At 37.2% G+C, this 25,650-nt stretch overlaps 2 protein-coding genes across 2 annotated transcripts; one reads left to right on the top strand and one right to left on the bottom strand.

Annotated features, from left to right (window-relative positions):
• Positions 1-660: 660 nt before the first annotated feature.
• LOC126797230 (protein DETOXIFICATION 41-like) lies at positions 661-2,899 on the top strand. Its single transcript, XM_050523891.1, has 8 exons — positions 661-942; positions 1,080-1,624; positions 1,712-1,798; positions 1,899-1,955; positions 2,047-2,285; positions 2,374-2,492; positions 2,584-2,670; positions 2,755-2,899. Exons 1-8 carry the CDS (start codon positions 661-663, stop codon positions 2,818-2,820), a joined length of 1,482 nt encoding a protein of 493 aa, XP_050379848.1. The 3' UTR covers positions 2,821-2,899.
• A 479-nt stretch (positions 2,900-3,378) lies between these two features.
• LOC126797234 (ATP-dependent DNA helicase PIF1-like) lies at positions 3,379-4,968 on the bottom strand. Its single transcript, XM_050523895.1, has one exon. The coding sequence runs from the start codon at positions 4,966-4,968 to the stop codon at positions 3,379-3,381; it is 1,590 nt and encodes a 529-aa protein (XP_050379852.1).
• Between the last annotated feature and the right edge of the window lie 20,682 nt (positions 4,969-25,650).

The following is a 25,650-nucleotide window of genomic DNA, read 5'->3' on the forward strand; positions in this document are numbered from 1 at the left end:
TTGGGATTATGTTTTTTGTCTTTCGAATATTGATGCCAAACTAGAAGCTAGGTCTGGGTCTTCTTCCTCATCTCCTACATTACTCCTATATATATAGACACCATCATTCTGTTTACTTCCTCATCTGCCACCGCTTTCTCTCTTTCTCTTCATCTGCATAAATGCATTTACCTCAAACAGCTAATCGGAGCAGCCGTATACGGTTGTTGTCGTATCACTCTTCTAGATTGCAGTAATGACCTACAGTATTGGAATTTGCAAATGCAGATGAGGTTCAATTCGGGTTTGCTATTGTATAATATATAGAGATTCTTTATAGTTCATGAAGACTCTGAAGTGATCGCTTAGGAAGTGATTTAATTGGTAGCACATGGTATGTACCCAAATAACTCTTCTTAAATTCCTTAAAATGCCATGTAATAAAAACGTTCGCATGTATTACTTCTTTTCGAACATTAGTGATTGATTATTACCAAATCTGCTGTAATAAATACGGTATATATACTTGCCTTCGTTTCCAAACCATTTAAGGGAATCTAGCTACAGTTCGACTGTAGTCATTTAGTCGCATAATTCATAACCTTCATGCTTACCAAAACACAAAAGGAGAGGCTGAGAAGAAGAATTCTTGACGATTCAGATCTCATAACTTCAGTGAAAATGGAGAGCCAGAACGAGACTTCGAGTCCGAACTTGTCATCATCCGCAGCAGTTGAAGAGTTTCTCGAGCAAAAAGGAGTTGCATGCAAATGGTTGCCTAGGCTTGTGGCATGGGAGTCAGGTCTCCTATGGAGTTTATCAACTTCATCAATCATTATCTCTATAGCCAACTATATGCTCAGCTTTGTCACTCTCATGTTTTGTGGCCATTTGAGTCCATTGGAGCTTGCTGGAGCCTCCATTGCTTGTGTGGGAATTCAAGGCCTTGCTTATGGCATCATGGTATGCACCCCAGATGTTATTCCTTATAATGTTATGTTTTTGGATCTGTGACAAAAGGCTTTGTCTTGTAAATTATGAAAACAATACCTATTATTCTACATAATCTGAGCACTTGATTTCTGGCTTTGAATTGCAAGTTGGGAATGGCAACTGCTGTGCAAACACTGTGTGGACAAGCATACGGAGCCAAACACTTGGGAGCAATGGGGATCATATGCCAAAGAGCATTCATACTGCATTTAGGAGCAGCAATCCTCCTTACATCTCTATATTGGTGGTCAGGACCAATGCTTATAGCTATAGGACAATCACATATAATAGCAGAAAAGGGCCAAATCTTTTGCAGGGGTTTAATCCCTCAACTCTATGCATTTGCCATAAACTGTCCCCAGCAAAGGTTCCTTCAAGCACAGAACATAGTGAACCCTTTGGCAATCATGTCTGTCGGAATTTTACTTCTTCACACTCTCCTCACTTGGTTGGTGATTGATGTTGTGAAATTTGGACTAATGGGAGCTGCTCTTACTCTCAGCTTCTCTTGGTGGTTGCTTGTAATTGTATCTGGAATTTACATTGTTCTGAGCCCCAAGTGTGAGAAAACTTGGACTGGCTTCTCTAGCAAAGCCTTCAGGGGAATTTGGCCTTATTTTAAGTTCACCGTTGCCTCTGCTTTCATGCTGTGGTAGGTCTACAATCTCCCTCTTAAGTTCTACTTCCTTTTGAATTTATTTCAGATACATGTTGGACTGATCAAATCATTTTGATGTAGTTTGGAGATATGGTACAGCCAAGGGCTAGTGCTACTGTCAGGGCTCCTCCCTAACTCTACAATCTCCCTAGACTCCATTTCTATCTGGTAAACCTTTTATTTGAACAATCTATTAAGCATAAGTTCCTATTGTAATCTGACATTGGTATTTAACTACTTTACATGTGCTGATATGATGCAATTGCAGCATGAATTACTTGAACTGGGATATAACATTTATGTTAGGCCTAAGTGCAGCTGCCAGGTTCGTGACTTATCTTAAGAGATGACAATTATTCCTTGGCAAAACAAGTTTAATAAATTACTGGATTATGACCGAAACTAGCCTCATGCAGTGTTCGAGTCGGTAATGAACTCGGGGCAGGTCATCCAAAGGTGGCCAGATTCTCAGTGTTTGTGGCCAACGTGACCTGCGTCCTGATTAGTGTAGTCTTCAGTGTGATTGTACTGATCCTCCGAGTTCAGCTAAGCAAGCTCTTCGCGAGCGATGCCGAGGTCATCAAGTCAGTGTCGGATTTAACTCCACTGCTTGCCATCTCTATGTTTCTGAATGGGATTCAGCCTATACTCTCAGGTATTCATTTATGAATTAAAAAAAAAAAAACAGGTCTTGAAACTCTAACGATTATCAGTTCTAACTCTGAACGTGTGCAAATATTCAGGAGTGGCTATTGGAAGTGGATGGCAAGGTGTTGTGGCTTATATTAACTTGTTCTGTTACTATTTCATTGGTCTTCCAATTGGGTGTGTTCTTGGCTTCAAACTTAGAATGGGAGTGGCAGTAAGTTAAATTTTTTACCATTCTCCTCGATTAAGTTATTTCTTTGAGACTCATAACAGAATACGATGCATCTTTTACAATCTTTTTTCAGGGTATTTGGTGGGGGATGATTATTGGAGTTTTCTTACAAACAGTAGCTCTAGTTGTCCTCACTGCCAGAACAAACTGGAATGCTCAGGTAAATTAAAGTTCAATATATGAAAAATGTCACCTATCCAAGATTATGAGCATATAGTGAAGAAATTAATATATGCTTTTGTAGGTTGAAAAGGCAGCTGAGCGATTGAAGAAATCTGCGAATGAAGAAAACTTAAGCTTATCACTTTAGAGGTGTTCAAAGTACAAACTTCATCTCGCCCGGTATCCTGTGGTGTAATATGCTCTTTGTTAGGAGGGTTCAACAAAATTTAGGTAATACATGTGTTTTCCCTGTATAGAACCAGCAAGATGGTGACAATTTACGGACAAGCTATCATTGAAGAAATATTGTAGGCAGATGTATCGCAGTGCAGGAAGGATGTACATGAAATTGAAGGGAAAGAAAAAGAAATGGGAGTAATTCATATACTCTTATTTGTCCTATCAACAAGTTAAACAAAATGGAAAGAGAGGGAACATATAATTATGCAAAAAAAAAAAATTAATATTGCGTAATTAAACGGTACATTGTAGGATCTCAGCCAGAAAGCCCTATTCAAAGACAATGATCTATTTCCACTCTACACTACAGAGTCCAAATTATCTATCTTATCTCAATCTTTTTTGGAGTGAATGCCAGGAAAACCAGGATGAGATAAATGGTAAACTATGGATTCAAATTTCAACCTTATGCTGATGTGAAGGTCAAGAATTAAGGAATAGAGAAAAGGTACTTGTTCCACCTTTTTTATTCCAGGTGAACCAGCACATATTTGCTGCCATCATCTTCGTGGCTGCCATTACCACTTCGGCTAGTGCTATTCTGGCTTTGAATGTCATTACCAGTGCGGCTCATGCTATCTTGTTGCTGGCTATTGTGGTCATCATTTCCCTCCTGAGACAATTCACCACAAAAACTTCTATAGAACTGCAAAACCTTAGGGTGCACCATTATTTTCCAGCAATCAAATCCAGATAAATACAGGCCTTTCAAGCTTCGTACACGGGAAAGAGCAACATAAACCATTCCATTCTCAAAAGCTTTAGAGAGATCAGTATGAAGGCGGTCAAGAGTCATACCCTGACACTTGTGAATACTTGAAGCCCATGCCAATATTAGAGGCACCTGCTTCCGTTTAGCGACAACCTTATCCCCCTCTGTCACAACCCATGTTTCTGGTTCAATCAACAGTTCTGGCCCTGAATCAAACTTGACTATCGGTAGAGCAGCATGGCATATGCCTGTTAAATCCTTATTTGCAGGCGCATAAAATCCCTGAACCGTACCAGTAGCACCATTCACTAGGCCACGCCAAGTATTCAAATTCTTGACCAACATCACCCTCGCATTTTTACACAATATAACTTCCTTAGGGGCTATTCCCTGTTCTAGCTGTGGTTTCCTAGACTCCTCACCACTATCAACAGCTGTATAGACAACAAGTTTATTGCCTAAGCTTTTCAATCTACTTGCATTCACTCTATTCACATCTTCAATCCTTGGATAGAGTTTTACCACAGAAGTATCTGGCTCACCCTCGGAGCAACATTGTTCAAGAAACTTCAAGTCTTCAGGGTTACTCTCTCCTCTTCTTATCCCATTAAGTAACTTGATAAGCTGAGGGTCTGATTGGCGAAACACCTTTGTAAGATTAACCTGCAAGTCAAAGCTAGAATTCCAACAATCGGCTTCAAATGCAAATTCTTTTCCCCCTAAGTTCTTATGTGGTTTAATGGGAGGCAACTGAAAGAAATCCCCACTCACAACAATCTGAATCCCACCCCAACTTGTATCAACTTCTCGTATATTTCTGGCAATATATTCAAGGCTCTCAAAAAACTCAGTATCCACCATGCTAATCTCATCAATGACCAATGCCTTAACTTTCAACCACCGCTTGTAAGCCTTGTTATTGAGGACAATCCTATGCAGCAAAGTCTCTCTATCAGCCATTGGATATCCAATACTGGCGAAAGAATGAAGAGTCTGCCCCCCAATGGCACAAGCCGCAACACCAGTAGGTGCTGTGACATAAACCTTAGAGGCTCCATGCTGCTTTTTCAACAATTTGATAACATGCTGAACCAAGATTGTTTTTCCAGTGCCCGCCGAACCGGTAATGAACACAGATTTCCCCTCAGAAATGGCAGATATGATTTGTATCTGCTCATCAGTCCATTGAACTTTGGTTTTTGTGTTCTCAATTCCTCCCTTCTTGGGTTTGTCTTTGGTTCTATATCCATCCTGAGGCCATTTCTTGCTTTTGTAACTAACTTTTGTGCTGAAATTTCTGTGTACAGACTCTACTAAAGCTAAGAGCTTCTTACCCAGTATCATATCCCCTAAACTACCTTCTGGGTTCCCAAGGTTTTGCCTAAACTAGGCTTATACTCAAAGACTCACAGACAATGATAGGTAGCATCGACTACATAATGCAATATACTTCATCTATAGGAAACAAAAACAGTGTGTGATGAAAGGAAGAAAGATGGGAAATTTACCTTTCATGATGCGTTTGGAATCTGGGTTTAGAGAAAGTTCGATACTTTCTTTCCCGAATTGGTGTATGAATCAGACCCAGATAATAGTATCCCTCACGTTCGAAATGGAGGCATCTCTTTATTTGCAACTGGAGAGCTCTCCCTGTATTTGCAATCCTTGGGCTTTTGTTTTTTTCGTTCTGGGCTTTTATTAATTATTACTTTGATTTAAAGTGTTCTTATCATTCTCAAACGTGAGATCTATGTTGGCTATGTTTCATCTGAAAATACTAGTGTGGCATGTATTATGCACATAAAACAATTTCAATAATTTCATTTACAAAAATGAAATCAACATTATTCTAGTTTAGTTGATTCCTCTTTGATTGGAATTTGAGAAGAAGAAATCACTCGGTATTGTTGATAGAAGTGAAATGACAAGTCTCCATTTTTTTTCTTTTCTCAAAAAGAAAAAAAAAGGTCTCCATTTTTTCTTTTACATTTCACGTATAAATCCTTCTTTTCTCAAGTATTAGTTACTATTCGTTAATCAAACACTTCATGATCTAATTATGTATTTTTTTAACCATCTAGCTGTTTTCTAGTTCATCAATTGTTATTTGGTTGAAATTTACATAACAAGATATAATATACAAGACTCGATCACTAATATCATTGTATCATACATGGATGCACCTACAACACTAAAGCCGTTCTCAATCATATATAGATGACTCTATATCATTATATGATTTATATATATCTCCCTTCCTTTATAATCCATGGTTGGAATCTAGTAATTACTAATTACACTAAAAATGAGTACGGAAGTAACTACTGATGCCTTTCGATTGTTACCGTGCTAAAAAGAACAGGTATATATGCATGTCTAAAACCGTCTGGCCAGTCGATCTCCTAACTCTCAGATGAACGCCCACATTATATTGTTTCATGTTTCAACCCAAGAAGTGGAAATAAATCTCATCTAGTTGCTATTGTATAGTTAAATCGATTTAAGATCGCAATAACCATATAGGTTTCAACCCTAGTGGCCCGAAATCTCATCTAATTTAGCTACGCACCGGAATGAACCCTATAGATGTAGCTAGCCAAGTGATCATGGCACTGAACGTACATTCGCGCGGGATATAATTAAGACCACCACTTCTGAGATCGTTAATTTGTTCTTTGAATCATATATATCTGTATAGCGATGAGCTAGCCATCATCTGTACGTGTATAGATACGATCTCCTTTCATAGTTCCATGCATCCCTTCTTGCTCTTACTGATCGAGTATCTCCGATATCCCTCGTCAGTTTCTATATGAGAGAGAGAGAGAGAGAGAGAGAGAGATGCTGATCGTGAAAAGGGTAAAGAAGGAAAATATGATCGGTTTTTTCTGTGGATGAGGATGAAAGTGAACTGAAAATTGACCGTAACTGGATGCTGCAGCCTGCAGGTACTATTACAGAGACCGTGCCAAATGGTGAAAACTGCCTCATTGATTATTAGTTTGCTTTGTTACTACTATCTGACGATGGAGTACATAAATAAGTGTCTGCAATCTGCGCCTGCATCATAAGCTTACAAAGATAGTACTACTGCTGCTGCGAGCTTTTAACTTCAAACCTGTAGCTACCCAGCTATACAACATATGGATCGGATTCATTATTTAACCCAGGTAGATGATGATCAATGATCCAGCATATATTAGTTTAGCTGGGTTTGTTTCTTTGCTCTTGGCTATGCAATTTATGCAAAGATTGTTTGTTGGAGTTTGGACTAGTCGATCTGTTCTCTCTGAAAATCAAAACTATTCAGAAGCTGAAATTGGGGGGAAGGGGACAACAGAGGAGACAAAGGATCTGGGTTTCTGTGCATGGTCTAAATTTGGGTACGTAGCCTCAGCTTGCTTTTTCCACTTACGTGCAAGTTGGGTCGGGGGTCCTTTTTATCAATTCATTTTCAAATCCTTGAAATTTTCAACTATGTACGTTTGTTCGGTCTCGATCTCCAGTTAAATTACAGGTACCCAATAAACACATTCAACTTTGTATGGGATTCCACGAACAGTCTATCTCGCTAGGAAGGTTTTCATTTTTCCAAGTTTTTGTGTGCCCTTAAAATCAAACTAACCACATATTGACATATATTCTCTTTCTTCATAATAGTCGATCAACCAATTAACCATATATGCTTCTCGTGCATATACATGCATGCAAAATTTTTGAATGTGTTTGTTGTCGATTTCACTCTACTGTAGGTCTAAGGGGTTTGTTTATGGTGTCCAAAGTAATAATATACACCTGAAACTACGTGGTTGATAATTAATTTTATTTTTTCATACTCATGTATAATGACGATTGTATAATTCGGAATGCATAACATGTTCCAGAGCACTATATAATTCTCCTAGTTTCTAGAGTGTGTGCGTGTATACAGTATACAATGCATGCCCCTTTCATCTACAAAAGAAAAAAAAGTATACGAGGGTTAGTGGATTATATTTCGATCGAGTACTGCTGATATATCTTATCGAGGGCTTAGCTTGGGAAATCCTTCGAGGTTTCGACTTTCGACGACTATGACGTAAAGCCTGTTGACAGTCGTGTGCGCCAAATCGCATGAATCATTAATAATGACTATGCTCATACCAAATCCAACCTAATTATGAAAATCTAACTTCCTTTTGATGAACTTTAATTAGATACTGAAGTACTTTATATGTGGACGGACGAATGATTACTAATTGCTAGCGAGGGTTAAGTGCATGCGTCCATATATATTGCGTTACTAAAAGGTTAAGGACCTTACAGTGTATTGCTCATCTAAACAAACATGTTATCATTTTCTCCAATAAGGCAATAAGTTGAGACATGGACGAACCAGGATTCAAAAGTGAGAGAGACTACATTTATTTTAAGTATTACAAGAAAACTACATATCCACAAACTACTTAAATTGTGCTCTTCGGTTACTTAATGCATAAAACTCATCTATAACCAAATTTGAATCAATAGAATCGACAATTTCTCTTTCAATATAGACTGTCATTAGATCTGCAAGAAAATCATCACTCATCTTGCTTCGAAGTCGGTTCTTAATAAGCTTCATAGCTGAAAACGTTTTCTCTATTGTAGTTGTAGAAACATGAAGAGTTATCACAAGACGAACTAGTCTCTCAATCAATAAGAATGGTGTCCTTGTCTTAACAAACTCTTAATATAACTTAGAAAGGGTACATAAATCTTGAAATTCTGAAAGTTCAGATAAATGGTACTCAAAGTGCTCCAACAGGTCTTTTAGATCATTCACATCAGGCATATCATTAGGATAAAACTTCTCAGCCAAAGAACATATTTTATCAATGTCAAATGATTGAAAATCCGATTTAGGATCCAATGTTGAATTAAGAATCAAGAGCTCCCTTGATTGCTCATTGAATCTACTGTTTAGTTCCATAAATTGAAAATCAATCACATTATTGAATATTTCAACACGATAATAATGCTCAATAGTGACACAATTTTGTTGTTGACAGGGATGATTCATACCTTCCATATGACGAGCACTAAAATTTGGAGTACCAATGGAATGTGTGTCACAAAATGATACAACATTAGCGAATAAATCAGCCCAACCATCTTGTCTCAACTTTTGAAGACAACCTTTTGTACTAGAAACCATATTCATAGCATTTATTATTTTTTGAGACTGTTCTTGCAAAGACTTACAAAGAGCATTTGTGATTCTCATAGTTTTATCCAATAACAATAGACAAAACACAAAATCAAATTATCTTAGAGCTGTACAAGCACCCAAAGCTTGTCCACATATTTTTCCATTGAGTCCATCATCCCTCATGTTTTTCAAAACTGAACTAGTTGAATTATATAATTTCATCAAGTTCTTGATAGAATAATACCTTGAACTCCACCGAGTAGCTCCAACTCTTTGCAAATTACATGTCTGATTAGCTCCCCTTCCTGTTTCAAGTTCCCCATCAGCAATTTGTTCCACAACTTTAATTTTCTAAGCAGATTTCAACTCAGAAACATGCTTAGCAGATGAGTCTACAACATTAATAATGTTAGTAAGCATTTGAAAGAATAAAAAAACAACTACTACATCTTTTGCTGCAGTATTTAAAGGAAGATATGGGCGATGTGCAAAACAGTGTACATAATATGCATATGGACACTTCTGCAAAAACAAAGTTTGCAATACATTCCACTCACCACGCATGTTGCTATCACCATCATATCCTTGGCCACAAAAATTTTCAACTTAAAGATTATATTCAGTAGAACACTATTAATCTTAATCTTAAGAGTTGCAACACAAGTATCACCAACACTTACCACATGGAAGAATCGTTCACAAATGAACCCATGAGAATCAAGAAATCTTTAGATAATTGCCATTTGTTCTTTATTAGACTCATCAAGTGATTCATCGACAAGCAAACAAAACTTAGCCTCACAAATCTCTTCACAAATTTTTCTTCTAACTCTATTGGCAAAAATACTCATAATTTTGTTTTGAACTTTTGGTGAAGTATAAGTAGCATTTCGAGGGACATTTTCTAAGATGAACTTTGCAACTTCCTCACTCATTTTCCCATATGACTCCATTGTCGCAATAACACTTTCACGATTAGAGGAATCAACAGATTTATCATCACCTCTAAAAACAAGTGCTTGTTCTGCTAACAATCTTACGGCCTCTATAGTAACCTTGAGTCGCAACCGATTTTGCTGTATCAATTATGGTGGTTGTGGATTCATGACTTTATCAATATGACTACACACATTTAAATGAACATTTGGAGAGCAAGTCTTCCCTACATGCATGCTTGTTAAAGGCACATTTGTCTCCACCAGCCTTTCTTCAATTGTTGAACCCAACAAAAGTGAACATGACTACCTGTTACTGCTAGCAAAAAGAAACCATGGTAAAAATAAAATGCTTTGTCATATGCATCCGAGTACTCAAGTTGAAGATATTTATCAAACCATTTTGCTTTAAATCTGCGATCTTGAACCCCACAACCATGTGTTGGATACTTTTCTAATTTTGATTGATATGGACCAGCAAGTATATATTTTATCCGAACCTCATCTCGGTCATTAATTGGATATGACAAGATAGAATGACGCTTTCCTGGATCACGCTCAATGTGATTAACATCAAATTCATGAGACTGCACTCTCACAAAATTAGAAAGTTCAGGGGCTTCAAGCTCAACCGAACAAGGAATATCATCAATCACAACATCATCCTTTGATTTCTTTTGAAAGTATACATCTACTTTCTTCTATATTTTGGATAGCTTAGGATTTTGAGTTTGATCAGTCATTAAAAACACCTAAAAGCAAAACAAAAAAGCATAAAGATTATCAATCTCACTACTAACTCATTACTAATCTGCAATAAACTAAGTAATCTAATCCAAATGATAAAGAATTCATCTCTCAAACAAAAACACAATAAAGAAATTGCCACTGTCTTGGGTAATTGGACACTATATATTAATAATAATAACTCAATAACATTCTCTAGGATCAATGAATTTGATCACCCAAATAAAAAAATCCCCAATTTTGATCTAATTTCGTCAAATAAATTTAATATTAGAAGAAAAAATAATTGTAATACCTTGATTAGGAGAACTAGGAGAAGATCTGAAGAGGTTGAATTGTTGATTGTTGAGGAATGAGGACTTCTCTTGAGAAAGAGAGAAGAGAATAGCAAATTATAGGGTTGCATTGTGGTCTATGACAGTTTGCAAATTGGAATGAGAAGGGAAAAGAGAGAAGAGAAGCCGAGAAAAGTCAGAGAAGAGAAAAGAATGGGTTTTTAGATGGGTTAATTAAATGGGGTTTTTAGACTACATGTTGTTTTTTTCTTTTCAATGGGTTTGTGTATTGATCAATTGATCTCATATACAATTGTCTATACAATTATATATAGATGAAATTTGTTTTCCCCAAAATCTAAGGCGGGCTGCAGCTTACCTCAGCCCATCTCTTCGTCCGTGCTTGAGTTAAGATTTCATTTATCATGGTAAATTTCTATGCCTTTTATCGTACAATCAATCAATAAATCATAAAGTTGAATAGATCAATGGGGGGAGACTCCAAACCTTATTTGTTACATCAAAAGATATAAATGGCCATGGTGATCGGGTTTGTGACAGGGGACTGGTAGCTTCAAACAGAGACGGCGACGAGTCTTCTTCGATAGTCGGGGCAGCAAGAAAGCCAGGTATTTGAGGAGGTGGACACGGCGGGGATGTCGAATCAGAGTTTCCATGTGAATCAACAAACCTGGGTTAGAAATCCCGTCCTTTTCGGTAGGAATGTCCCAGCCGGGTCTTGAAAATTTTGGGCCTGGACCGGTCAACAAGCCCAATTTTACTATGGATGCATCTTTGGAAAAGTCATTGACGACTTTGACTAGGGCTAAAACTTCTTTTATGGGATTTTTGAAGTCTATTGGAGGGATTGTGACACCACCGAGCCTCAAGCGAGCCCATTCGACTATCGGCGGGCATAAAACCGATTTAACAAGGAAAACTAACCGAACCGAACCGAAAATATGATTTGGATAACCGAACCGAAATAATATAGTTTGGAGAATAGCGAAAACCGAACCGAAACCGGTTTAGATATAGTTTAGGTGGTTAAACCGATCGCTTAAAAACCGAACCGACCGAATTTAAATTAATTATTAAAAAATACTATATATATATACTATTAGTAAAAAAAATACATCTAAAATGCCTTCTAGTGCAGTGGTAAGGCGCAAGGTTGATATATATTTGGTTATGGGTTCAAATCTTAGTTTTGTCATTTTAATAATTTATTTCATATTCTAAATATATACACACTATACATAAATATTAACAAAATATATGTTTGTTGTAGTGGTTTGGGTGTTGTGGTGCACCTAAGAGGTTGGGATATCGAATCCTACCTCTGGAAAATTGCAAAAACATTTTGCATTCTGGTGTGGTTTGAAACCGAACCAAAAATTTTGTTAAATCAAAATATTCAGCCCGACCTATTCAAATTCGGAGATCGGTTTGAAAACTTAGGAAACTGTTTGAAATGTTTTGGATTCGCTTTGAGCCTAAAACCGACCCGAACCGATATATGCCCAACCCTACATTCAACCTCTCACTAGGCCAATTATGCCTATAAGCGACACATATCAAGCGACATATGTTGGGTTAAGTGTGGTTTGGAGGATTGTAGTAACATATCTTTCTATATATGTCGTCTCAATAGAGTCATGAAGTCAAATTAGTTTCGAATGAAAAATGGGCAATATTCATGCGACTTATATATGTCGTGTGAGTGTTGCTCTTAATTCTGGAGAAATTCTAAAGTTGACAAAAACAAAAGCAACAATCAGTCCACATTTATATGTCGTTTTGATATACAACATTCTTTTACCCAATTTTTAGAGGGATAATTTGACAGTTCTCCATCTCAAACTTGTTGTCTTAGAGTTTCTAGATAGGAAGACATGCATCTGTCACTTAATCATACAAAAAAATTGGCCCATTTTTTTGGAGAGATATTTCCCTCTCAAACTTGTTTACCTAGAGCTAATTAGTACAAAAACTTGTTTGCTAGATAGGACAACATATATGTGTCACTTAATTATATAGAAATTGGCCCCGTACGTTTTTTGGAGGCTCCCAGAGCTTGGTGCCCTAAAGACAAGTTGTTTAAATAAGTTGTATTAGATATGACGAGATATATATATATATATATATATATATATATATATGTCACCTTAACTTGTCCGAAAATTTGGCATAACTTAAATAAATAAAGGCATCGCATTCGAATTCACTTTAGTATAAATAAAAAACAGTGAAAACCCTAACTTCATTCACTCTCTCTCTCTCTCTCTCTCTCTCTCTCTCTCTCTCTCTCTCTCTCTCTCTCTCTCTCTCTCTCTCTCTCTCTTTCTCTCTCTTTCTTCTTCCATTTGATAGTGCCGAAAGCTCCAGCTCCGGCCATCATCTCATCAGCTCACTGCCATCACCTGATTCTCCATTCAAAACCGAGCAAACCCCTAACGAATCGGAGACATGCTCCACCTCCGAGCATCTCCGCCATCATCAGCCCAGGGGCTTCATCACTGCCTTCTTGACCTGGTCCCTCAAGCCCACCCCACTCTACCTCCGCTCCTCCCTCTCTTTCTTCGGCCACCTTGCAGAACTTGAGTGCGTGCTCGAGCTCTGTACCTCTGCAGCCTCCACATCGTTAACCGTCGTGGTTGACCATAGACATGGCTTCGATTCTGGGATTGGAATCTAATATTTCAGACCACGCGTTTAAGTTGTTTAGGGATTGTTGCTCCATTACTTACTTGAGGAATCGCAACGTTGAAGCCCTAGCTATTGTTGCTTTAGTCTAAACCATAAGGGAGGCCTAAGAGTCCAGAACCCTTCAGGTAACTTGATTCTCTCCTTTCTTTTTTCAATTATTGTAATTATTGAAGTGAAATCTAGGTTTGTTACTAATTGTGTTGTTATGGATGAATGGCAATTTGTGGTTGCTAATTTGTGATGAATTGGCGGTTTGATTTTGTAATATAGGAGATTTCAATTACGGCTAATGTAGCGCAGAAGGAGATTAGTAAGTACATCAAGATACTTGGAGAAGCTCCACATCTAAGTTAGCCTGTTAACAACAATTCTAGATCAGTTAAAATGTTGTGGCTCTACACTCTCCTCCAACTCAATACGTCTGCTCAGGTACTTATGTTTTTGTTCAGGATTTGGTATGTGAACTGTTGGGTGGTTATACATTACTTTGAGTTGAGGCTTCTTGTAACGACCCTAAAATTTTGAGCATAAAAACTCAAAATATTAAAGTCGTACAACACTAAAACAATCTCAACGAATCGAAATCGTTTAAATGCACAGCGGATCATTACTGAGTTCACAATACAACTCAGACAACCAATTATTACAAACCCAATTTATAATTCAACATTACATAAAATGGAAATGTAAAATCCTCACACAAGCTAGAACTAAATATCTTCAAGTCCTCTGAGCGGTCCGTCAATTCCCGCTAATCCACACCTGCGGAGTATCCACTATATCATCGAATTGGTGCACTGGGATTGTAAACACAAACCCGGTAAGCTTTACAGCTCGTATGAGTAAAAACAACAATAAAACTCGCATATCAATATATACGGAAATCCACAAAAACAACAAATATAAATGCACTCATGAGTCGATGGACGACCCGTCTCGTTGTCCAAAATATGAAAACGAAAGTGCTCATGAGAAATTGGGCAACCCTTCTGGTTACCCAAATGCATTTATAATACGAGTACTAATGAACGCTGGTACACATCTGTTACCCCTCACGTAGTACACCGCCGATATTGGGTAACCACCCGCTACCCAACATCCAAAACAATATGAGTACTCATGAGCCGATAACCACCCATTACCTCACATGCTGTACTCCGGCAGACAGACTAGAGCTCTAACTGTATCGTAACTTTCGCCCGGCCAAAGGCTAGGTTTCGACTTGCCAAACACGTACAATAATCTCACATCATATTGTACAAAAATCAAGTCTGAAGACAAATCAACATTTTAACAATTTCCATGTTAAAATCACGTACAATAATCACACATCATATTGTACAAATCAAAATCACATGCTCGATATACAATCTCGTCATCAAAATGACATCATCACGATAAAATCATAACAGTATATTATATAGCAAACTATATATATATGTACCTATTTACCATTTATACAATATATATATATAATCCGCTATATCATATACATATCATATTTCATAAACACGTCCGAAGACAAAACGTTTTAACAAACACCATGTTAAAATCACGTACAATAATCACACCTCATATTGTACAAATTAAATCACATGCTCAATATTTAATTCTCGTCATCGAAATGACCAATTCCAATAAATTCATAACAGTATATAATATAGCAAACTATATATATATGTACTTATTACCATTTATACAGTATATATGTAATCCACTATATTGTATACATGTTTGTCATTCATTATTAAATACTCTTGCAAAATATTGAATCACCGCGAGGGTAGATTCGTACTTATGTGAGATTTTACTCACCTTAACGAGTCGAGCGTAATTCCATAATTTCCGAAGATAATTCCTTTCCTCGCTTTATAGATCACCTTGAAAAGATAAGAAAATGATTTTAGAAACGTTTCGTAAACCTTTAAATGCCGAAACAGTAATAATCGGTTACTGTTAAGCAATTTTCGGTTTTACGAATTTACTGTGTACTATCCATGTATTTACTATTCATGTATTACTCTACAAATACACATCCAATACGTATTTCTGTACGAGTACATACTGTTTACGTATTTTTTTACGTTTAAATACTATTTAAATGTACATACTGTCTCAGTAAATAATCATTACTGAATTACCCTTCCAAAATTACTTTTTACAATTACTAAAAGTAATTTACATTTACATTTACATTTACCGTACGTAAATAAATTTTACATTTACCGTACATAAATCACCTTTTTACATTTACAGTACGTAAAAATAAATTACAAAATTACCATTCGGAAACACTGTTCACGCGCCACCTCCGACAGCCCGTGCGTGGGGCCCACACGCCGACACCACTAACGACGCGTATCACGCCACCGCCGCCCCATTTCTCTTCCTTTCTCCTCCCTCTTCTCCTCCACGGCCTCACGCCGTCTCCTACTCCCTCCACGCACGCACACGCGCCGCCTAAGGCGGCGGTAACCCCTCCTCCTCGATCTACTCCAATCTTCCACAAATCCATCCAAAAACACAACAACAACATCACAACAACTCGATTCAATCAACCCTTACCTTGTTTGAACCGTGGGGAGCACCGGAGAGGCTAGGCAGCGGCGGAGGAAATATGCATAAACTTGGCGACATCCTAGCGACTTCGCGACGACGGGGCACGAGCTGGCGAGCTGGAGGGTGGCTGTTGTAGTCCTTGCGACGACGTTGAGCTGGGTGGTGCACGTCACGGCGGCCCGGAGGGTGGCAGATCGACGAGAGGGATTTTCGGAGGGAGAGAGAAGTAGAATCGGGGAGAGAGAGAGCTGAGGGAGGCGGGTGAGAGGTGAGAGAGTGTGGTTTCCAGAAATGGAAACCCTAATCAGAAAAATGTCATTTTTATACTCGTTTCCAAAATCGGAAATTAACTTCCGACGCTAATAACTTTCACGTACAACCTCCGATTCGAACGTGTGAAGCGTCCACGAACTCGTATCGACGAGCTCTACAATTTTCGTGAAGGAAGTTTTCACAACCGAGCGTCGGAATAAAAGTCGATATATTCGTTCGGAAACGTAACGTTTTTTCTAATTAAACGTTCCGAGAACGTTTCCGTTTCCGTTTCGTAAAATCGCAAACAATCAAATTCATTTTAATTGAATTTCACAACTTTATAGAATTCAAATCAAACTAAATATTGTTTTGAAAAATAGGGTTATTACATTTCTAGCATGAGGCTAGTTGTTATTTGGTTAGATGGTTGTTGAAGGAAATATTTATGACATTGATTACGAGTTTCTATATATGTTGCAGACTGAATGAGTATTTTGGGAACTTTTTTTTCACAAAATAAAACTATAATTACAATTTCTCAAGCATATTGAATTGGAGGGAAAATAATATAGTATGTTTAGAATTATGAAGGAATGGATCATATAGTGCATTTGGAGTTTTCCCTACAATGCAGTCGTTCTGGATTTTCACGTTTGCTCTTTTGGTTTATCCATACTTTTCTTTTCTTATTATAATACTATGTTTCTAGTAATATTTTTGATCGACTTCTTCAATACAATAGGGGTTGTTGGGCCTTGAGATGTCTGTCGATTCTTGGAAGGCTTCATTTATGTTTATCAGATTGTCATGCAGCCAACCAAATAGACTAACAATAGTTTCCATACATGCTGATAACCATCAAAAATAATTTACTTTTCACTTAATCATCTTGATCACTATTTTGTTGTTCCAAATTATATATGACATCAAGTTCAACTTTGACGTTGAAGAGTTGAGGAAGAGGATTGGCTTAGATTATGATCGTCTCTCTCGAATGTCTATCGTTGAGGAAGCTTCTATTAAGGTACCTCTAGAAGCATCATAAATCATACTTCATGGTGTATATATGAGTTTGTGTTTCTCCTGGTAGTCTTTGTAAACTCTATATCTTGGGTCTTAGACCTACTTATTTTGTCAATTCATCAGCCAATTGTGTGATACTATGCATAATCATCTGATAAGAACCTTATATCAGCTTGTGACCTTTTGGAAGTTCTTGTATCCCATTGCTATACGAATTTATTGGTTTGAATTTGATTTGATATTCTTGTTAAATTGATTATCAAATACCATTAGATTAGTTAAGTCTCTTGATTGACTTTGATCTCCTTTAGTTATAAGCACTTCCTTATTATCATTTTTTTCCTGTTTGGTACATGCTGGGCTATAATTTTTGTTTTTATTTCTCGTATATATTAGAGATTTATGTTGCAACTGGTTCTTTTATCACTTATAAACAAGGAAATTTAATTGCATTAGTATTATCTTCAGTATTGTTACGGTTTCTGTGTTTCATCATACATAGGAACAATGATAATGCATGTGTTTTGTTTTGTAGACTGGCGAACAGTGGCATTGTTCACATCTGATCCCTGACATAACTGATACTAAATGTAAGACTTTGTAGGTTTCTAATTTTTTTATTGTTGAAGTCACTCTATTGTACTCAATTATAAAATTTGTGCAATTTTGTAACTTTCCACTAAAACTTAATAAGTTAATAGTGGTGGTACTACAAGCACTGAAGTTATGTGTTTGCATCAATCAATATGTGCAGGTTAATAACAGTTATGCGGAAGGGAGACTGACCTTGGCAATTGTCCTTAGTGGTAATTTATGTAGAGATTGTGGTATTGTATGACCTTTCTATATATTAGGTAACCAAATAAAACCCTTATGCGTTTAATGCTTTGAAACTTGTTGGAGTACCTTTTATGGTTTTGTCAAAGCCGATTAATGCTAATTCAATTTGTTATGATTGTCTGTTCCTATTCTAAATTCTAATTTATTGTACATAAATTAGTTTTAAAATTGGGTTTCTTCTCTTTTGCAGGTTAACCCTTATTTTGTAAGCAGCTTTCATATGTTAGAGATCTCATTAACAAAGTCTAGTGGACTACAAAGAAGAAGTAACCAGTGGGATGTGTCCAAGCATTTCCCTGTAACCGATCCTAAAATTTCGAGTATAGAACTCGAAATTTCAAAGTCGTTAAACACTAAATAATTTCAATGAAATCGAAATCATTTAAAATGCACAGCGGATCATTACAGAGTTCTCAATACAACTCAGAAAACCAATTATTACAACCCAAATTTATAATTCAACATTACATAAGATGGAAATGTAATAATCCTCGCAATCTCTCACAAAACTCACAAATAAATCCACACCAATCCTCACACACAAATCCACGCTAGAAACCTCACCACAAGCAGGATACGAACGACTTCGAGTCTCCGGAGTCGTCACTCAATCTCCACTAATCAACACCTGCGGAATTATCCCCTACACCATCGAATTGGTGCACCGGGATTGTAAACACAAACCCGGTAAGCTTATAGCTCGTATGAGTAAAATGAAAATATACTTCGCATATCAATATATACGAAAAATCACAAATCAACAAATATAAATGTCCTCATGAGTCAATGGACGGCCCATCTGGTTGTCCCAAAATAAATAGATGAAATGAAAGTGCTCATGACAAATCGGGCAACCCTTCTGGTTACACAAAAACATTTATAATACGGGTACTAATGAACGCTGGTACACATCTGTTACCCCTCACGTAGTACATCGCCGATATTGGGTAACCACCCGCTACCCAACATCCAAAACAATCTGAGTACTCATGAGCCGATAACCACCCGTTACCTCACATGCAGTACTCCGGCAGACAGACTAGAGCTCTAACTGTATCGTAACTTTCGCCCGGCCAAAGGCTAGGTTCCGACTTGCCAAACACGTACAATAATCTCACATCATATTGTACAAACATCAAGTCCGAAGACAAATCCATATTTTAACAATCTCCATGTTAAAATCACGTACAATAATCACACATCATATTGTACAAATCAAAATCACATGCTCGATAAAATCTGGTCATCGAAATGACATCATCACGATAAAATCATAACAGTACATTATATAGCAAACTATATATATATATATATATGTACTTATTTACCATTTATACAATATATATATAATCCACTATATCGTATACGTGTCATAATTCATAAACACGTCCGAAGACAAAACGTTTAACAAACACATATTAAAATCACGTACAATAATCACACCTCATATTGTACAAATTAATTCACATGCTCGTCATATAATTCTCGTCATCGAAATGACTAATTCCAATGAATTCATAACAGTATATAATATAGCAAACTATATATATAAGTACTTATTTACCATTTATACGAATATATATATTTCACTATATCATATACATGTCGTATTTCAATATTTAAAACTCTTGTAAAAATCTTGAATTCACCGCAAGGGTAGATTCGTAAATATGTGAGATTTTACTCACCTTATCGACTCGAGCGTAATTCCATAATTTCCGAAGATAATTCATTTCCTTGATTTATCGATCACCTTGAAAAGATAAGAAAAGAATTTAGAAACGTTTCGTAAACCTTTAAATGCCGAAACAGTAATAATCAGTTACTGTTAAACAATTTTCGGTTTTACGAATTTACTGTTCACCGAGTACTATTCACGTATTTACTATTCATGTATTAATGTACAAATACACATCCAATACGTATCTCTGTACGAGTACATACTGTTTACGTATTTCTGTACGTACAAATACTATTCAAATGTACGTACTGTCTCAGTAAATAATAATTACCGAATTACCCTTCTAAAATTACTTTTTACCTTTACTAAAAGTAATTTACATTTACATTTACCGTACGTAAATCACTTTTTCACATTTACCGTACGTAAAAATAAATTACAAAATTACCCTTTTCGGAAACACTGTCCACGCCGCCGCACGTGGCGGCACGTGGGGTGCACGCGCCACCTCCGGTAGGCCGCGCGTGGGGCACACGCGCCGATGCCAAACACGGCGCGTATCACGCCACCGCCGCCCCAAAACTCTCCCTCATCTCCTCCTCTTCCTTCCTACGGTCGCAGACCACCTCCTACACCTCCCACGCTCCCCCACGCGCCGCCTAAGGCGGCTACATCTTCCCCAAATCCATTCTCATCTGATCCCTCCAAATTGAAACCAAACCACCACAAATCAACAACAAGGCATCACAACAACCTAATTAAGCTAACCCTCACCTCAATCACGTTTTTGAATCGTCGGATCGTCGCCGGAGAGCTCGAGAAGTCGTCGGTGGAATCGCAGGATCTTCACGTCGTTGGTGAAGCTCCTGCACTGCGTGCTTGGGCGTGTTGACCTCGGGGTCGACTAAGGAGTGTCGCGCGGTGCTCCAGGGACCGGCGGTGAGGGAAACGGCGGCTTGGAGGCTGAGGTCGTGGTGCGAAGCAGAGGGAGGCTCGGGGAGAGAGAAGGAGGTTTCGATGGCGAGCTAGCACGTCGCAAGCTCGGGGGTTGGAGAGGAAGGTCGCGCGATCCTTTTGGGCACGGCGGTGCGGGCCACGGAGGACTGGAGGGCAAGATCGCCAACGAGGTAGTTCGGAGGGAGAGAGAGCTCGAAAGAGGAGAGAGAGCTCGAAAGAGGAGAGAGAGAGCTCGAGGGAGGCGCGGGGCGAATGAAGACGTGGGTTTTCTGAAAATGGAAACCCTATTTCACAAAGTTTCCTTTTATATCTCCCTCTAAAATCGGAAACTAACTTCCGTCGTTAATAACTTTTACGTACGACGTCTGATTCGAACGCGTGACGCGTCTACGAACTCGTATCGATAGGCTCTACAACTTTCGTGAGCAACGGAATAAAAGTCGATATATAAGTTGCGGTAACGTTATGTTTTTCAAATTAAACGTTCCGAGAACGTTTCCGTTTCCGTTTCGTAAATTTGCAAACAATCAAATTTATTATAATTGAATTTCACAACTTTATGGAATTCAAATCAAACCAAATATTATTTTAAAAATAGAGTTATTACATTTCCCAGTCCTTACAAAATTATGTTGCTGAAGTCGTTGGCTCTTATAGCTAGTTAATTAAGTTGTGACATGTTGTATCTACTTTTGGCACTTAAAATTTATATTGAATTTTAGGTGGTTAGTTTTTGAGCAACATATATATATGTTTTATAATGTGTACTTTTAAGAAGGCAAGAACGACATATATGTGTTATTTTCATCTGGATAAAAGTAGTACAAATTTTATGATATATGTCGTCTTTTTGATACTCAAAGAATACAAATGTGTGATCTAAATGCCAAAACAACAATACAAAATAAAATTATATGATGCCTGAACAAGACAACAATGACAAATATATGGAGAGAAATCACATGTTATAGCTTGTCGTATTAACAATCACACGACATATACATAAATAAAAAATGAGTTACAAGGACATTATGTGTCATTATGGTTGCACTACAACAACATATATATTACATTTACCTACAACTCAACAACACTTATCTGTCATCTACAATGCACAACCACGACAAATATATGTCACCTGTAACTCATTGAAGTGACGCTTATATGTTGCTAGATGACTTATTAATCAGCCATAAAAGAGCTTCAGGCAACCTATAACCTTCTGTCGCCTTATGTTGAAATCCACATATGTCGCTTAGTAGCCTGTTGTTGTGAGGGCTATTAGGCGACACAAGACTTTTTTTTCATATATATCGCCTGATATTACCTTAGGCGGCACATATTGATAGAGTGTTAATTAAAATGTCTATAATAAATTATGTAAAACACCATCGTTAGTATAGAATAAGCAGGGATCGTTCAGTCCGGGAAATTGAAAGGAACTCTAAACTTTTAGTGTTAACAAATAAAGGGGGGTTTGAGATTGAATATTAATTACTAAAATAAAACCTAAATTACTATTTACATGATCGACTTCTCTTTAACAAACTTAAACCAAATTTACCATTACACTACATAATTACAAGTTCGAACTTATCATGCATTCTAATTCGACCAATTACATACTTTATAGACACCAATATAATTAGAGCCTTAGCGGATCATCTAATCATGCAAAATTTCAATTAACATTTAGATTGACTTAGGACCTATTCTAAATTTGCATGTAATCGAATTCAATAACACTTAGAGTAGAAATCAAATAAGATTACATTTAAGCACCAAATTTTTGTTGGAGACATGTTTCATGTGTGGCGTCACCCACCGTGGTTTAAACTTTGAACGTTGAAGGACATCTTGATCATTGTTACACACCCACACTTAAAAAACTATCTCGTCTCTCTCGACCGGCCACTTCTCAATACTTAAATCTCAATAAGGTCTCTGGAGAAGACGAGACCAATACAAAGCTAAATTAATTAGGATTTACCTTATTCGCTGCTGATGAACTAGCTCTAAATACACGAAACCCTTGTTTCGATGAATTCGATCAAGTCCGATCCTTTGATGCATAGGGTTAAGCATATATACACACCTTGCCACTGCTAATTAAAGCTTCTTAAAATTAAAGACGCCAGCCACCAATAATATCTACACGATTACACGTACATGCTGAGAAGACGTAAAGCTTCTATATTACAACATGAAAGCAAAGAAAACGTAATCTTCCATATATACTTTAATTTTATACGTACCTAATTCTCTACTACATGACGTTGTGCAAGACTGCAATAGGTTTATGAAATTGACTGAGATGCCTGTACGCATAGATCATCAGATCATGGTTAGCGTTAGGTTAAATTTTCATCTAATAAATCACCTAATTATTACTTAATTATCTTGTTGTTTATTATTTTGGGTGAGAAACTGAGAATTAGTTTAGAAATCGGTAGTGACATCCTTTAGTATTTAGTGGTGCACCGCACGTACTTCCATGGCCGGACACCACAGCACGTGCGTCAGGAAGGAAGAGGACAGAAATAGAAAGCTGCTTCTGAAAACGATTAAACAAAAGAAAAAAGGCGGGAAAACTAGCCCTAATTTCTTGATGAGAAAGCGAAATTAAACAGTTAATTCCCACTTCAATTAGTTGCTCGATGCTCTCATCAGTCTGATCTGATTGAAGAAGAATCAGCTGCCTGTGAAAGTGTGAATGCCATATTATGATGAGATGTGATAGTTCCTTCGAACAGTATCTATACCTGCCGGTTAGTCGTACGAAGGAGCTAAATATCCTTGAGTTCATACGACTGATACGAGAGAGTACACTGGCTTATGAAATGATCCATCCCAGTTTAAGAAAATTACGACAACAATTCTTGAAATACCAGTACCTCGTTCATTCTACAATCCTGCTCATGCGTGTTAACGTTGTTATACCTCACTGTAGTTGAGGATGGATCGATCTCGTTGGGGCAACGATCTGCCGTGACTGTTTTACACGGCGGAGGTATATGGCCGGTTGTAAATGAACTTACATGTGTGGAGCTAGCTACTAATTAAAATCAGTTAACTTGAATTGGTTAGGTCAGTTAGGGGTATGGCTGCACTGATAGCTAGGGTATATAGTTCATCGTTGTTCTCCTGTAATTGTAGCTTTTCAGTAGCTTGTTAATTATGAGCTAAAAGATTGGATCGAGCTAGTGTGCTACATGCATTAGAGTGTACAATCAGTTGTTGAAGTACTCGAATCTCTTTGGGTTTTCAATGCTGCATCAATATATTTCATAAAGGCCTTCTTCCATTCATCCTATTTTGAGAGTTTACCACGACTTAATATTGGTGCTTGTTTTATTCTTCGATCCCTTATCGAAGTGCTGGTGATTTTCTATAGGCGTCCAGCGCGCAGCCGGGTAGTAGTCCTCCGATTAGGATAAAAAATAAGGTGTAGCGCGATCAATGTGGGTCTCAAGTAGATCAAACGATTCACAATAAGTGACAGTCTGTTATTTTAGAGCCCGCGTCTAAGTTACACACATACATGTTAAAAGAAGTAAAACAGAAAAAAAAAAAAAGGACAATGTGAATATTATACACATTATATATGTATACACAATTCAACCCATGTTAACACAAATAATAGAGTGCAAAATTTGAAGTAAACAAAAAATATTCTTGGGTAGAAAATAGAATACGATTGACATTTTGTTTAAACCGTTTACTTTGTGTACGTTTATATGTAATTAGCGATTATGTGCCAATAATAGTTTCAACTTTCAAGAGACTGTATATAGATACAGACACATATATCTTTGCAGAAAAATATAGTATCTGCAATGTTGTCGTATTGTTGTTAGAGGTGTTGTGTACAGCTGAGTTGTAGATTCTTCTTTTTCACTGGGTGATGGCAACGAACAGTGAAATGAACGATATGTATTCACCATTTAAAAAAACAAAAAATATATATATATTCACCTTTTTTCTTTTCAATTTTTCAATAAGTAGAAGCATGTAATTATCCGCGGGACAGATGTTTCCGGTAGGTGGGACCCACTTTTAGCTCGTAGTGGAGCGCCTGTCGCCATCATCACATGAATAAATATATCTCTACGAGTCTACGTATATATGTGGCAGGTCTATGCATGACTCCATTGCATGCATACATGCATGGATGTATGTATGTTATGGGAAGCATGATGCATGATCCTCTAAAGCAAGTAGGGTGGGGTCTCGTGGAAGGGAGAATAGATGCCTCTTTAAGAAATAGGGTTAGAGAAATCAACGGTCACCATCATGATCTTGCATGCCCCCCCATAGTGTTAAATCACTGTTCATCTACTTTGCTGCAAGTACGTACCGGAAGGCTCACTCTCCAACCATGTCAACACCGTACCATCTACTATAATTTCTCTTGAGAAAACTTCGATTACCTTGAATTTACATTGATACATAATCTAGAGAGCTATACGATTCACTTTCAAATTAGATATTTAGACAACGGATCTTCAGACAATTAAGTTCGTCGAATTCTTACAAATGAAATCCAAAAAGAACGATGATTCAAAACATACGATTAGATCGATATTAAGCGATTTTTCATGAGATCGAAATACTATAACATGCATACGAATCCAAATCAAAACAAGGTTTGGGAAAAAATGAAGTGTTTACAATTCGCTAAACTTGTCTGAACTATTTAATTAGAAAGCTGAGTCCTTAAATAAAGAACTTAATTTGTACTTTAATTTCAAGGTCGAACTCTACTTTAAAGTTACTTATATAAAGTTGAGTAGTGTAAGTAGGCTGTGTACCTATCGTGATTATAAACTTGGAGATTTATACATCGCTGAATATTGTAAAGCTTCCTAACATTTT

This window comes from Argentina anserina, chromosome 6, assembly GCF_933775445.1.
Source record: "Argentina anserina chromosome 6, drPotAnse1.1, whole genome shotgun sequence".
Classification (NCBI taxonomy): Eukaryota; Viridiplantae; Streptophyta; class Magnoliopsida; order Rosales; family Rosaceae; genus Argentina; species Argentina anserina.

Bases quoted from the DNA above. Each gene is read 5' to 3' on its own strand.
- LOC126797230 (XM_050523891.1), top strand. From the start codon at position 661: ATGGAGAGCCAGAACGAGACTTCGAGTCCGAACTTGTCATCATCCGCA. The intron at 943-1,079 runs GTATGCACCCCA...TTGAATTGCAAG, and splicing joins GCCTTGCTTATGGCATCATG to TTGGGAATGGCAACTGCTGT. The intron at 1,625-1,711 runs GTAGGTCTACAA...ATTTTGATGTAG, and splicing joins GCCTCTGCTTTCATGCTGTG to TTTGGAGATATGGTACAGCC.
- LOC126797234 (XM_050523895.1), bottom strand. From the start codon at position 4,968: ATGATACTGGGTAAGAAGCTCTTAGCTTTAGTAGAGTCTGTACACAGA.